This window comes from Cyprinus carpio, chromosome A25 (genome assembly GCF_018340385.1).
Source record: "Cyprinus carpio isolate SPL01 chromosome A25, ASM1834038v1, whole genome shotgun sequence".
Taxonomy (NCBI): domain Eukaryota; kingdom Metazoa; phylum Chordata; class Actinopteri; order Cypriniformes; family Cyprinidae; genus Cyprinus; species Cyprinus carpio.
The window spans coordinates 18,903,031-18,918,665 of record NC_056596.1 but is presented as its reverse complement, the minus strand read 5'-3'; the positions used below and the strand labels follow the sequence as shown (position 1 = coordinate 18,918,665).

Below are 15,635 nucleotides of genomic sequence, written 5' to 3'. Positions count from 1 at the left end.
CAAGCAAGCCCTGCTCAGATGAGAAAAAGTTAAACAAAACTAAAGTATTACATTACTTTTCATAACAGGTAACTAAGTAATGCAATAAGTTACTTTTTTATAGAGTGATGCAAAATTGTAATGCATTATTTTTAAAAGTAACATTCCCCCAAAACTGCTCATTACAGGCATAATTCACATTCATAGGGATTGATTATTATTAGTTTAAAGCCATTGCCTTCCTTTCTCTTCAATCCCCTGTACATTCACAGAATACGTGGACCCAGCACTCACTCTTTTGAAATAGTTTTTTGTTCATGTAAACTACCTGAATGACTGACTCATGATAACATACTCGTCTCCAACACCTTGTTATCTGCAAGACCAGAGAAAACAGGAAGCAGGGAAAAGAAACGAGGATGCCCAAATAAGAAATGAGAAGCAAAGTCTCATTCCCCTCATCTTAGTGAACTAGGTTGCAATCAGTGATGTTTTATCACAGAGAATTTCATCAACTATGACATTTGGTATTTTTTTTATCTGGCAAACCAACTTGTGCTTGCTCTGTATTTTCTGTATGTGATTTGAAGTTCCATGACATTAAAATTACCATGTTTCCAGCCCTATATTTTGAGATAAATTAAATGTCCTGTGATTTCGCTGTTTAATAATTTGATGATTGCATATAACCAAAGTGGTTGCCACTGTTGTTCATAAAAATTGAAAATATTTTTATCTTCAGCGCTGAACCAATGAATAATTTAAAAAAAAAACTGAAGAACAGAATAAACGGTACACTGTCAATTATTTCTTGTGTGGTGTAACTTCAGTTGTGAGTAGTGGTGATTTTCACTTGCATGGGCAACAATGCTTTCTTATAAAACAATTCAAAAAATATTAAGCATTTTGGCAGATGTACTTACCAGTAAATGGTAAATTAATAATAATTATCCTTCACACTCTATTTTTACAGAAGCTTTAAAACTTGTGTGTGGGGGGTGGGGGTCGCCTTTTTTATTTTTTTTAGTTGGTTTAAAATGCAGCACAGTGGTTTAAAAAATGAAAAGAAAATCTTATTAGCCCAATTCATCACTATGTTGGTTACCTGTACGATTCTATATCAGTTACAAAATGCTACTACTAGAAAAACTAAATGGTCTAGATTAACTGCAATCATGCTACAATCTGTCACACTCTTTAAGGTTGAACAACTCAAAATCTACATAAGAACTCCCCCAGCAGAGTCTGTTTTTTCTGAAGATGCCTTTGCTATCTGTCATAATCACAGAAACATTTAGATCTTTTCTGCCAGTGTAAAATTTGATGAAATTAGACAACTTTTGATTAACAGAACTTCTGATATAACACGCAAGTAGTGTTTTCCATTTTTGTGGATAACTGTTATAGGATCTCCAACTGATGACACTAGAGACACATCGGACACAAGATGGAAATGCAATCCAGTTAATATCAGTATATGAAAAACATGTATATGGCAGGTGCTAAGGGGTCATAGCGTATGTATTATGCTGCACATTTTTAGAACTAAAAACCTCAATGAAACAAAATAGACTTTTATTGTGCCACGTATTGAAATCTACTATATGAAGCCAAAAATTCAAAATGTAGTGTGTGAAGTTATCTTTAGATACAGGTTTTAAAACAACTTAGTCACTTGATAAAGGGTAAATAAAGGCAAAAAAAACAAATAAACATGTGATCAGTAATACTGATTTGTACCGTATGGAATGGACCTGTGGAATGTTGTCCAACCTTGTTATTAACATAATAAAACAAAAATAAACAGGCACTGAAAAACGAGTGTAAGAAAAGTAGTAGTATATTACCATAGGAATAAAATGAAGGTATATGGTGAGCTCCTCTGTTAATCTTCTCAAGCCAACATGAGACAGAGCGACACTCTTTTATCTACATGAAATCCCTACAAGTGTTACAAACAAAAAGACTTCTGTGATATTAAGTCCACCTGCCTTTGGAATGAATTTGTAAAGTTTTAGGAGTGTCTTCAGGCAGTATCAGTGACAGGTCACATGGGCAGGTCAACACTGTTATGGCGGGTTTTCCTGGAGGTACCATCGTAACGGGGAAGTGCTTTCTGCAGGCTTGACATGGCAGCCGTGCGCTCCACGTCAATGACCGCATAGAGCTCTGTCCTGCGGGTGGGTGTCTGGGGAAGCGGTGACGTGGGCGTCTTTGGGGTCTGAGGGTTGCTAGAGTTCTCCGTCTCGGTCTCCACTTCAATGTAGTTCAGTCTGTGAGACTCAAAACAGGGGCGGCGGAAATCGAAGTTAAAGAAGGTTGGTGTGGAGCGGTCCCGCCAGCGGGCCGACTCCACCTTGTTAGCGCTGAGGGGGGCGGTCACGTTCTCTGTGTTGATGTAGTAGTGAGTGGGGTCAGGGCTGTACTGCCGATGGTTGTGGAAACCATTGATGGGCTGCGACTGAAGCTCCACAACCTCTTCCCCGTCTTCATCTTCGCAGCCACCCTTCGGGTGCTCTCGCAGAGGAGGTAGGGCAGGGAGGTTCTCGTAGTCCAGCAAAGCCGTTCTTCTCTGGGCTGAGTTGTTGACGTTGGCATCAGGAGTGAGAGGGGGCGGCCGAACCCGGCGCCGAGAGACTGCCGAGAGCGAACCGTTGAAGTTCTCCGGAATGACTGAGACTCCAGGAGAGGTTTCCTCGGATCTACTGCTGTCAATCGTATCTATGCCACTTATGTTTTTAGGGTGTGAAATAACACTTCCATTTGAGTTCTGGGCTGTGTTACTTGCCCCTCCCTCTGCCCCAGACAAATTTGCCTCTTTCTGCCTCTGTCTCTGCACAGGAGTTGGGCCCAGCACAAAGCGAGCACCTTCAGGCTCCAGCTGCACTCGAGGGCCAGGATCAGGGGCCTCTTGAGGGATGGCTTCCTCTCCATCTGCTAATGAGACATTCAGTTCTGCAGGAACCTCTAAAACATTTGGGCTGTGCTGCTCCAGCAGACCAGTGGTGTTCACATATGTGTGACCCTGAGGAGACATAAGATATGCTTTAGTGACTATTACACTTAAATAGTGACATGCCATATATTTAGGGATGCTACTATATAGAATTTCAGGAACAATAATGATGACCAACAGCTCTTTCACACCAACATTCAAACCAAAAACACAAAAAAAAACACAAAAAAAAGTTCAAACGAAAAATATATAACATAACACATATCAAAAAAGTCTTTTAGAAGGGGGTCTGAGTTTGATTGCACTGGAACTGTGAGATTCATGTGTATGTGTTAGAGATGCACAAGGATTCAGGACTTGAGTCTGAAACGCTGAGTGAGGTGCTGGGAACATTTGTACTCTGCAGAAATTATGTGAAAACCACATGAATCCCCATCAATGTGAATGGGATTTGAGACTGATTACATTTTCACGTACCCTCACAGCCTCTTCCGCAGCTAGGAGAGGGTGCGTGGACTCCTCGCCCAATGATGGAAGGCACGTGCTCCCAACAGATGGATGCCGACTAGAGGGGTGAGAGGACGCATCCCCCAATGAGGGATACCGTAAGCTGCCATTTGGTAAAGTAGGGAGGAGGTTTCCAGGAGCTAAAGCAAAGAAAAAATATTCTCATTATTGTTTTACAACAATCATGCATTGAAATAACTATAAATCAAAGAAAATGCAAAACAATACCATTGTATACTTTACAATTTAGATTTTTTTTTTTATTTCTTCAATTTAGACAATTTTGAATGTTGCTGTAATAACTAGATTTTTACATTTACACTGAGAACTGGAATGTCGCAATGCAAAAAAAGACTAATGGTCTTAAAAATAGGCTTCATTTACTTTAAGAGAAATAAAATGTACTACTTTCTTTAAATTTTTGGAGTGGGAAATATTATCTCCAGATGTTTCATGAGATACTAGATACCTAGAAAGTTGCAGAAAAGTTCAGCTCAAAAAAACTAGTAGAAAAGGTAAAAAAAAAACAACAACAACAAAAAAACATTGCTACTTAAAATCTTGGCAAAACTGTGAAGAGATGTTATCTGTATTTATTACACTGCTCTGTGGAATATTCTGATTGGTCAGTCTTGAAATTCCGAGGAACGTTATCCCTCGATAACAACCAGTAAAAACTAATAACAGGCTCATCCGGGTAACTGAAGTCGGCACTGTACTCTTGCCAGGAAAATTTATTATTTTGTTTTGTGGAAGATTTGCATTTGTTTAGCTAATAAAATATTAAACTACAATTCAATATTATGTGTACAATTATTTATTTATGCCATCATGGTATTGCAGACTCGCTCTCTCATTTCATACAAACGCAACTGCTGCCATTTTGCGACAATTGTTTTGGACGCTGTAATGGATTGTAAGATATAATTAACAAATTGGTAAGATTTTAAAACATTTTTGTCTTAAATCAATATATTTTATCACCTAAATTATTTATGTGGTGAAAGGTTGTGTAATAAGTGGTTTGACTGCACCATTTCCCTTTAATGTCCTTCTAGTTTGAATTTGCAGCTGGCTCGCAACTGCTGTGTTCACAGAAGCTTTGCGTTCAAATAATTAAACTCAAATCAATATTTAGTGTCTAATTATTTCCCTATGTGGCAAGTAGCCGTGTAATAAGCGAGATAATATACATTCAGCCGGTTGTTATTGCAGAATAACTCCCTTCAGGGTGATACAAGACCCGTTCTCTTCGTGTCGGGGCCCTGATCACCCTGTCGGGGGTTATTCTGCGATAACAACCGGCTGCCTTACTTAACCTTCATCTTCATGCGGTGTGAGGGGAAGGTCTGGTTCAGCTCGTTCTAAGGTGTTTTATCAAAGCTTGATGTATGAATGAAGTGCAGACATACTGGTTGGTGTGTGCGGTGTGAGGGGAAGGTCTGGTTCAGCTTGTGCGAGGGTGGGCTCAAACACCGGCTCCTCCACTACGCTGATGCTGTTATTATGCATGATGTCCTGCAGCATGTTGAAGATCTCCTCGGCACGTGAACACTTGAAGGCAAATATCCCTGTAGAATGTCAACACAAAAGGTCAAAAAAACACTTGCTGCTCTACTCTAACGGATAAAATTACCAAAAGTGGACAATAACTATTGCAAATGGTGGCAAATAATAATAATAAAAATTATATATGTATATTTTTATATATATATAATATGTTATATATATATAATATATATATATGTTTTTGAAAGAAGTCTCTTCTGCTCATCAAGCCTGCATTTATTTGATCAAAAATACAGAAAAAACAGTAATATTGTGAAATATTATTACAACTTAAAATAATAGTTTTTTATTTGAATATACTTTAAAGAAAATAATTTATTCCTGTGAAGCAAAGCTGAATTTTCAGCATCATTACTCCAGCCTTCAGTGTCACATGTAACATCCAGTCTATCACATGATCATTTAGAAATCATTCTAATATTCTGATTTATTATGAGTGTTGGAAACAGTTCTGCTGTCTAATATATTTGATGAATAAAAGGTTAAAAAGAACTGCATTTATTCAAAATAAAAAAAAAATTTCTAATAATATATATTCTAATAATATATTTTCTTTACTATCACTTTTTATCAATTTAACACATCCTTGCTGAATAAAAGTATTGATTTATCTAAACGATTATCATGCACATCTAAAAAAAAATCGAAAGAAAGAAAAACATTACTGACCCCCAGATTACTGACCAGTATGTATATTGTTATTCTACAAAATATTTATATTTTAAAAACCATAGCTTTACTTTTTTTCCTTTTTTTTTTTTTTTTACAAAAAAAGATTCATCAAGTAGTATCCTAAAAATATTATATTATCACATGTTTTTTTTTCTGAAAAAATATTAAGCAGCAGAACTGTTTCCAACTTAGAATGATTTCTAAAGGATCATGTGATAATGATCCTAAAAATTCAGCTTTGCATCACTGAAATAAATGATAATTTAAAGTATAATAAATTTAAAAACAATTATTTTAAATTGTAATAATATATCACAATATTACATTTTTTTTCTGTATTTTTGATCAAATAAATGCAGATGAGCAGAAGAAACTTCTTTCAAAAACATTAAAAATAGTAATGTTTCCAAACTTTTGACCTGTACTGTGTATATGTATATGTATATGTATATGTATATATATATATATATATATATATATATATATATATATATATATATATAAAAACAAAATTCTAGGTAATACACCTAATGATTGACAAACAAACACACAACACAAAACATGTAGCATAATTCTTATTCTTTTTTAGGGAAGCAAACGTTTGCTAATCCTGAAAGGCACTGCAATGTTGAAGCTAATTATTTGGAGCACATCAAGCCGGACTTACCTGTTTAAGCATGCAAAATCTCTCGAGCTCATCCTTATGAAAGCATGGGTTTAAATGTTAACAGTTATACATTAATAACTGTTCAAAGAGCTTGTGATCAGACCTTATTTGGGAAGTCTTCAAATTGCTGAATTTCTGACTGTAAATGTCTGTACCAATTATTCCCAAGTCTCACAAAATGCATTTCTTATAAACTTGTAATTATGCACATTCGAGTATGATCTGCGAGACTTTACCTTGACCTGTCTGGCAGCGACGGCCACTCTCAAATGAGAAGAGATTTGAATCATAGCCATAGCGACGCAGGCACAGGTAAGGCCACTTGACAGCATCACATTTCCGCGTGCGCAGGACCAGCTCATCCTCCATCAGCTCCATGATACCTGCTCCCAGCTCATTTCCATCATCATCCACATTCACCACCTGAACACATCAAACCAATCCAAACCCAACTCAATACAAATGAAGAACAACCGCCACAAACAAGATCATCACAATCTAATACATGCATGTGGAAAAATACTGACCTTAAATTTACTCTGGTGATTGTCAGGGATCGATTCTTTATCTGGACAGCTTAAACAGCTTCCCATGGCTTCTTCAGACCATTTGATACCTAGAGCATAAAGACAAAATTCAACACTGTTCAGCTGGCCTGAAGCACAATTCAAATTCTGCTGCTTTAACAATGTGCAAGCTGACATTCGCTGCAGTCATTGAGTGATTAAGCCTATTAGAATGCAGTTCACTACAGGAAATAGAAAACGAGAGAAGAAGGGAGCAAATGCATTATTTTAAATGTATTAAAAATAAAGGAGGTGCATTTTCATCCCAGAAAGCATTTGACAGCACAGTCTCAATTAATATGATCTCATTTTAGAAATATTACATTAGGTTTTTAGATGGTTGTACCACATTCTATTCCACAGCTTAACTAACCATGCCATGTCATGAAAAGGCTAAATTATGTTTATTTTAAGAAACTCTTAAGAGACATTGTCAAAAGGGTCTTTAAAAGGGCACTCTCTTCTTTAGGTCCTAATTTTCTATTTTCATACATTTACTTGATATTTTGACATCAAAGAGATAATTGTACTATAAAGAGATTCATTACTCATTAAAAGATTCTGCAGTGACAACTAGGATTGGTATAGTCTTAGCCTCAGACGTCACGGCCACAGACCCTTGGCTGAATGTCTGATGCATGCAGCACACAAAAGTGGAAACACTTCACGAGTTTCCAAGTCGTCATCGGATTGGTTGAATTATACAGGATTTCTGGGAGATGTGTGTGTCGCGTTTTTTAATGTTACGCCTGGAAACAAAGATGCCTTAGCGCCAAACCCCCTCACGAAATAAGAAAGCCGTCGTGTTTACAACTGTGATGACGAGCACTTATCAGGATCAACTAAACGCTGGATTCTCAAAAGTATGTAAAATATTAAAAGTTTGCGGCACAGTATCTTTAAAATACGTCCAAGAGTCTGTTATTGTGGCGACATTTCCATGCCCTGAAACATGCCGCTGAACGAAACGAACTGTGGTGGTTGTTTGACATGTCGGTCAAACAGCCTCATGGGTGGGCCTTGGCCAAAGAAAGCTGCCATGGATTACACAAGACTAGGATTGGTATGACCTTGGTATGAATATTGACCGTTATCGTCATGTACATTTGCTTAACTATGGTACTATGATCCAGTGTTTTCAGTGTCTCGGTTCACAGTAAATGCTTCTCCACATGATCTCTTCAAGTGCTGTACGTTGGGGTCGCTTACAACATGCATTTAAAAATGCAAAACAAGCTCCATCCTTTTTGCCTAATTTATAAAGGGAATTGTTTATATCCTATATCTGTAAACAAAAGATAAATTTTAAGATATCCCTGCAGTCTTCTGCCAAAATAAACACTTTATGGTTTAACATTTCAAAGCAAAGAAATTTTTATGGCCATAAGCATTAGTAAATACTGTGTAAAATAAAATAATTATTAATATTACTATGCTTCAAAAAGTAGTAGTAACTGCCTGCTGTCTAATGAAATAATGCAAATACACTTTTATAGCTAGTAAAAAACACTTATGGACAATACATTTCAAGTTACTGGCATGTGTGGAGCTTGTACAGCCTTCTTATTTATTTAGATTTTTTTTTTTACATATGCATCTAGCAAAAATAGTTTAAATTATAATAGAGCACCGAAAAAAAAAAAGTTTTCAATTCTTAAATGGTCATTTTGACTGATAATAATAGTGTAACACTGTAAAACCATTAAATTTTCTGAGGCAGTTACTGTATTGGGAAAATGTCATTCCTGTTGCAACCCTAGTGCTCTACTAGACCAGACAGTAATGTTGCATCACACAAGCATGAGCAACCAAGTTAATTACAATGCTTTATCTGTTATAGCTTGTTTGATATTACTTATTCTGTTATGCAAGCAAAGCAGTGGGCGTTAGCACTGAAGTCTTGAAAGAAGAGATATGTATGAACCTAAAAAGAAATGTCTAAAACAGAAGGCCAAAAACAAGGCAGAAAATGGGCAATTATTTCTTTCTCTTTTTTTTTTTCAATGTTAAATGCAATGCAATATATGACGCCTTTAAAAAGTGAAATTACAGTTCTTACCCAGATCCAGCCACCAGGGTTCCTGGTTCATTCCCCAGCCCAAAGCAAATAGTCATTTCTCTACATGCAGTAAGGGCTTACAGATGTGGTAGCTGCGTCTGAAGCAATCCTATAATGTTGGAAAAAAAACAAACAAAACAAAACAAATAACTTTTTATATGTCTAGCACTGGTTTCTGCGCAAAAAAAATGCAGTTGTTGGGTTTCTTGGTCAGTGTGTTGGTGTTTGTTGGAGCAGTGTGATGTTTTCCAACATTTTTAATCCAACTGCTTCCAACTATCAGCTTAAGAATGGACCCCTAAAACACATTACCTCATCATCAACACATACTACGTCTACCTGCTTCTCCATAATGTAAGACTTTTTGAAGGAAATAAATGAGAGGTGGTGCTTCAGAGGACACCTGTACCTGTATGATGCCTACAACTACATTTACATTTAGTCATTAAGCAGACGCTTTTATCCAAAGCGACTTACAAATGAGGACAATGGAAGGAAATCAAAATAAACAAAACAGCAATGATACGCAAGTGCTATAACAAGTCTCAGTTAGCTTAACACAGTACACGCAGCAAGTTCTTTTTTAAATTATACAATTCATAAAAAGAAAACAATAGAAAAAGAATACAGCAAGCCAGTGTTAGAGGCCTTTTTTTTGCAAATGAACTACAAATGTTTGACTGTACATGATGTCTACAAACATCCCACATTTCAAGGAAGAGGTGAGTAATCTTAATGGTTTGGAAAATTAAACATTTCTGGAATATTTTCATAAAGCAATCCTGCTCTCACACTCATGCGTTCCATGATGACAACTGATTATGAAAAAAAATATATAGAAAAATAAAAATATTTTAACAGCCTTTAAAAATCATCTCAAACTTCTATAAATTGTGGAAAACATGACACTGTAATTTTGATTACTGCCTTGTTCTTACAGATTAATCTTCACAATTGCAGTGCTTGATATATTTTTGAGTGAACAGACATAATTAATTACTGTCATTATTTTAGAAAGATTTAAAAATGAATGGTAGAAACTGGTGTGTATTTTCATTTTAGTCAGACCAAACTGTATCGTAAAAATAAAATGACCACCTATTTAACAGTCAATACAGTTATCCACACCACCCATATAGAAAAGGAAATAGTTCTATGTATAGTATGATTGCATTCCTGTAACTCAGACAGTACAGCATGCAATGACACAGTCATGGGTTTGATTCCCAGTCAATTCATGAACTAATCGAATGTATAACCTGAAAGCAATGTAAGTCATTTTGGATAACCAAATGCATAAATTAGTATTCACTTCAGTTTTATTTGGTTTTGAAAAAATTCATTTTATAAAAAAAAACAACCACCAAAAACCAAAAGCAAAAACACAAAAAACAATATACACACAAAAACTTTTAAGCATAATAATTTTATATATTTAATTAATAAAAAAAAAGTTTTGGGGAGTCAAACCAAATGACATTTTGCAACCTGAACTTTTTTTTCTTGCTTTGTCATAAAAATAGAATTACCTGATATTTTATTGACCCTGACACACAGGAATGAGGGGTCACAGGGGTCCTCTGTGTATGACATATTTTCCTGTTTGTGTTTTGCATGTTGGTCGCAACACTTAACTTTAACTAGGCGGACAAATATTTTTTTAATAGTAATAACTAGAAAAGTATACAGTTTACCTAACACGGGATGGTTTCAGTTGAGTACATTTAACTCAACACGACATCTAAACATTCATCAAATGACAACTCAATGTGAAAACAGAACAGAACAAATCCAAATTATTATTACCCAATCACATCAAAATAAACCAAAAAAAAAAAAAAAATTAACAAAGTTTGTTCTGGCACTTTTTTGTTGTTTATTTCACACAGCTGTTTAACTCTTAAATTCAAATGGATTAACGTAACCCAGCTAAAATATAACGTTGATAGGATTAGTTAGATAAACATATTCTTTTAAATAGATGAGGGGAAAAAATACTTACGACAAGCTTTTAATCAGTCAGGATGTATTTTTTTCATCGCTTAATATTCCACATATTATCACACGTTTATATGTTAACTTTCTGAAAAGTAAGAATCATTAGCTAAACTAGCACAGGTCCGCCCGAGCGCCAAAATAATCTAACCTCTTTCACTTAGTAGTCAAACATTACCTACATAAAGCACGTTTATCTGACCGCCGTAGCGCACTATAGTGTAAAGTAAAAGCTCACAATAAACAGTAAATTCGGAGTTAAGGCTATTTGCTAGTTTATTTTGTTGCTATCTAGGGCCGCTGCAGACTAGTGTGTGCTAGCATTAGCATTTAGCTAGGGGACCCTGCGCATGCGCGTAGTCATTTTACGTGGGTTACGTTCGGTGAGTGCTGGAGGCTCTGCTGCGCAGAATGGGTGGTCCGAAGCGGCCCAGAAACTAAAGTTGCAGCACGTAATACAATTCTTCAGAGAAATCACTGACATCAGATCTTCCGGACACAGAGCTGTACCTGGCATTATTGGCTGTTTCTTGAACTATGGGCAGTTTAGGTCCTGTGGACTTTTAGATAATAAACTCACGTAAAACACTTTATTTTTTTACTGTCACTAGTTTAAAATAATTTAATATAAATATACTAAATACACACAATAAGGAGATATTTTGTATTATAGCTCTACTGTAAATTATACACAATAAAAATATAAGTGAAACATGTATGTGATATGTGATACAAAATGTATTCGAAATGTACAACAAATTATTTTACCACTGAAACCACATATATGCAAGAATCAGCTTTTTTTATGGAGATGTTCTGGATCTGATTTATGCAAATTACTAACCAAGTGCATATTTATCCAAATTCATTAACATTACAAAAAGGGTTAAGACTGTCTGTAGGGGTACTTTCATTTTTTTTTTTTTTTTTTTTTTTTGATGGATCTAGCTACAAACACGATCCTTCCATGCACTTACTTTGTAGTCTTCCACCTGTGTTCCATGTTCTGAATCTTTAATTTTAACCTTCTTTATCCAAAATGGGGCAACAAAATATATAATGCTAGAGAAGACTGCTATCCATAGTGCCTGTTAATGCATTAACAAATATGCATCTGGCTAAAGGAAATGTGAATTCACGCCCTAATAATGGAGGGTGCAACATGACTGCGCTGTTCAGGTAATCATCAAAAGAACAAGATACAGATGAAACTTTTTATTGAGGGTGTTCTGGCTCTATTGAATTGTTGAATGGTCACAGATTCTGTGCCGGTCTGTTTAAACATGCTATAATGCAGCATCTTATTAAAAATCCCTAATTTGGATTCTTCAGTTTGGTCTAATTTTAGGCAGATTTCAAAACTGCCATTCTTATCAAAAGTTCTGGAGAAAGTAGTTTCCACCCAATTACAGATATTTTTAGAGAAAAAATTAAGTGTTTTTTTCCAATCAGGTTTTAAAGAAAGAAAAAAACAGTACAGATTCAGCACTTTTAAAAGTTAATAATGATATTTTATTAACTGTTGATTTTGGAGCTTCTACAATCAGTATTATTAGTTCTTAAAGCAGCATTTGATACCATAGATCACAGTTTCTTTGTTTCTCATCTTAAGCACTATGTCAGAATTTGAGGAGTAGGCTTCAGTGGTTTAAGACTTATTTGTCAAAGGGATGTTATGCAGTTAATGTTGCTGAATTTTTACCAACCTCAGCTCCTCTTTCCTGTGGGTTTTTTCCCCCTATATATACTCCCGCTTTCATTGTTATGCAGATGATACAGACTTATCTGCCATTGCAACAGAATAACAAGAATGCAAGAAGGAACTCCACTTTTAGTCTAAATGATATAGAAAGCTGTCTTCTTCTGTTCCCTCTGCTGTGATAAGGGTGATGCAACAGGACTTCATCACCCTGATCACATCAGAGGCTTGGGCCCAGGATATTGTTCGCCAGAACCCAGGACTGGGTCCCAATCCACCAGATAGTTGTTCTTTCTATGGACAATAAGCACAACAGGTTTAAGATGTGATGTATGGAAGGTGGAATGAACATGCATTTACCTGGGCAGTAGGAGGTCATAAGAAACTGGACAGAATTTGGAGGATCTTGATGCTACCAAGCAGTGGGCCAGTTTCTGAGACTCAACCCTAAGAGGAAGGTCCATGGCCAGACTCTCTGTACTGGATGGAGTGGTGGTCCCAGTCTGCGGCGTCGGTTAGCCTATCCCTGTTGCTGTTGGGACGCTGTCAGTAAGGTGGCCTGGGCTCTGGCTTGACAATACCTTTGAACTAATCAAGCTATATCACAGACCTCAGGCTTTTGCTCATAAAACAGAGGGGGAGGAAATCAAAACTGACATTCAAAGGGAATCATATCAATAGAAGTGTGGTACAGGGTATTATGGGCTCTGCAACTCTGCCCACACAGGAAGTCTTATTGGTGATTAAACATCTAAGAGTTTTCTCAATTTACGAATTAACCTTATCCATCTGGCCATTCAACAAAGGGTTGAAGACAGGGGATGTTGAGAAGATTATATTACCCATCAAATTGTGGTAAATTGATGTTTGGTCGCCGCAAGACAATGTCTTCACTCCTCAAGTGCCTCAGTACTTCCCGGTTCCTAATATCATAATTTCTTTCTGGGAGGCAAAGTCTGCGTGAGAAGAAGTGTGCAGGTGTTTATTGTTTATTAAGTTTATTGTCCTTTTCAGACCTTTGAGACCAGATACAGTTAGGTCCAACTCCTATGTATACGTATTCCTGATTATCAGAGATGTTAATAATAACCATAATCACCTCAGACAAAAGACTTGTGAGAGTTCATTTCACATTATGGACCGCCAGAACAGCCGGTCATGGATAATGACACATTGTTTGTTTCCCAGGCGATTAAAAATTCCTGCAGAAAAAAAAAAATTCTTTCTAATCCATACATCTATCCACCAATAGACTGGCAGAACATGAGGTGAAAATCTTGAAGTATTCACTGAAGGCATCTAAAGGGTTGAAGACTGCTCAAATAAATGGTAACCTTCAATATTATTCCAATACTAGAATGCATTTTTCAGTATTTACTGCCACACTGAAAATCTGAGACAAATCAGGAAGGTTGTTATACATCTGGAAGCTGTTTGAAGGGACAGTGGCACTGTGAGGGAGACATTTGTTTTTTTTCAAAAGGAGGAGGCCCAATTGTTGAGTCAAAATGGACTGCAAGAAAGCACCCAATTCTCTGGACAGCCAAGGGGAGGATTGTGCCCTGCAAGTGGAAGATGTCCCAACACAAGGCATAAGAAACAACTCATTTTTTTCTCCATATGATTTTCCATATGATCGCGGTGACCAGGCGTTTATCCAGCAGTGTGACCCTCACCCTTCTTATTGGTGAGCATACAGTATATAGAGATAGTGATTGGAATTCTGGCCCTTCTTAGGGAGCCAGATCATTTGGCTCAGCTAAGCAATAAGTACTGGCATGCACCTTCGGCTCTCCACTGGCTCTTCATTTATACCACTGCTGGCTTTTATTAAAGGTTGCAGCTTCCTTTATATGTAATCTTGTATGTGTACATTTTGTGCTGATACTCTGCCTGCACATTTATCTGGTGCTTGTTGCTTTGCCCATTTCCTAAAATTCAACTCACCTAGCCTCACTCTTTGACTATCTGTTTATAATCAAAGTATAATCTGTTTGTTTATTATAGCAATCTTAGATTGCTTTCTGGTTATTGTTCCTTACCTGGTTCTGCTCTGCCCCTAATGTTCTCTGGTCAAGCACTGTACTGATCATCTACTGGCTCTGCCCTAGACGATTCACTATCCATTTCTCCTATTTTTAATTATTTTTTAATTGAAACTGACTGGCACAAATATTAGGATCAGTTCTCTAGGAGCAAAGTGTGCATTTGGAAAAATATATATTAGAGGCAAATTTCTGAAATTCCAGATGTTAATAAGAAAAAATGATGAGGACATTGAAGATCTCGATGAAGTTGTTTATTAACACCCTAAGTTCAAATGTTTTACACAGTTACAGTTTACTACCCTTAATGTAAATGAAGTTGCTCCTGTCTTAACAGCTGTGGTCTGTATGTTAATGATTCTCAGTGTCCCACACCCATTCCCTTTCTTCAATTGGTCAGTCAGTCACCTTTATTTGTACAGCGCTTTATGCAATACTGATTGTGTCAAAGCATCCTAACAGTGTCAAATAGGAAAATAGTAAATCAACGATGCAAGAAGACAATAACAAAGGGTCATTATTTCCAGCTAATTTCAGTTAATTGATGATTCAGTGACGTCAACATCCAATTCAGCTCTCTTCCAATAGTGTCTGTGCAATCAGTCAAGCGTCCCCAACTAAGCAAGCCAAAAACAACAGCGACAAGGAACCAAAACTCCATCAGTGACAGAAATGGAGAAAAAACCTTGGGAGAAACCAGGCTCAGTCGGGGGGCCAGTTCTCCTCTGGCCAGACAACACCAGCATGGTGTGGTTTAATTCCAGACTGCAACACAGGTCAGACTGTACAGAGGACTTGTCTGGTTCCCGTAGTCTTGTGCCGATGGTCGTCCTGGTCTCCGCCAGGGGGCAAGGAAGTCGACCGGAAGTTGAAGTCGGCCGCGTGCCGCCATCTTGTAGCAGAACTTCACCTGCTGTTAGC

The 15,635-nt window shown here is 36.8% G+C and overlaps 1 protein-coding gene across 2 annotated transcripts; it reads right to left on the bottom strand.

Annotated features, from left to right (window-relative positions):
* Window positions 1-1,537: 1,537 nt before the first annotated feature.
* frs2b (fibroblast growth factor receptor substrate 2b) lies at window positions 1,538-11,328 on the bottom strand. 2 transcript variants are annotated; one of them, XM_042715811.1, is made up of 7 exons: window positions 10,978-11,328; window positions 8,976-9,084; window positions 6,878-6,966; window positions 6,587-6,773; window positions 4,855-5,013; window positions 3,413-3,582; window positions 1,538-3,004 (listed from the first exon to the last, which is right to left on the bottom strand). In XM_042715811.1, the coding sequence occupies exons 2-7, from the start codon at window positions 9,004-9,006 to the stop codon at window positions 2,027-2,029; spliced, it is 1,614 nt and encodes a 537-aa protein (XP_042571745.1). In that variant the 5' UTR covers window positions 9,007-9,084; window positions 10,978-11,328; the 3' UTR covers window positions 1,538-2,026. The 2 variants fall into 2 exon arrangements, with proteins under 2 accessions (XP_042571745.1, XP_042571746.1); XM_042715812.1 differs by lacking the exon at window positions 10,978-11,328 and adding an exon at window positions 10,505-10,810.
* Window positions 11,329-15,635: the final 4,307 nt, after the last annotated feature.

What these genes read in the sequence shown, in the direction of transcription:
- frs2b (XM_042715811.1), bottom strand. Translation starts at nt 9,006, where the DNA reads ATGAACCAGGAACCCTGGTGGCTGGATCTGG. An exon ending in ACCCTGGTGGCTGGATCTGG is followed by an intron (nt 6,967 to 8,975) that starts GTAAGAACTGTA and finishes TTTATGCTCTAG; the next exon opens with GTATCAAATGGTCTGAAGAA. An exon ending in ATCACCAGAGTAAATTTAAG is followed by an intron (nt 6,774 to 6,877) that starts GTCAGTATTTTT and finishes TGATGTGTTCAG; the next exon opens with GTGGTGAATGTGGATGATGA.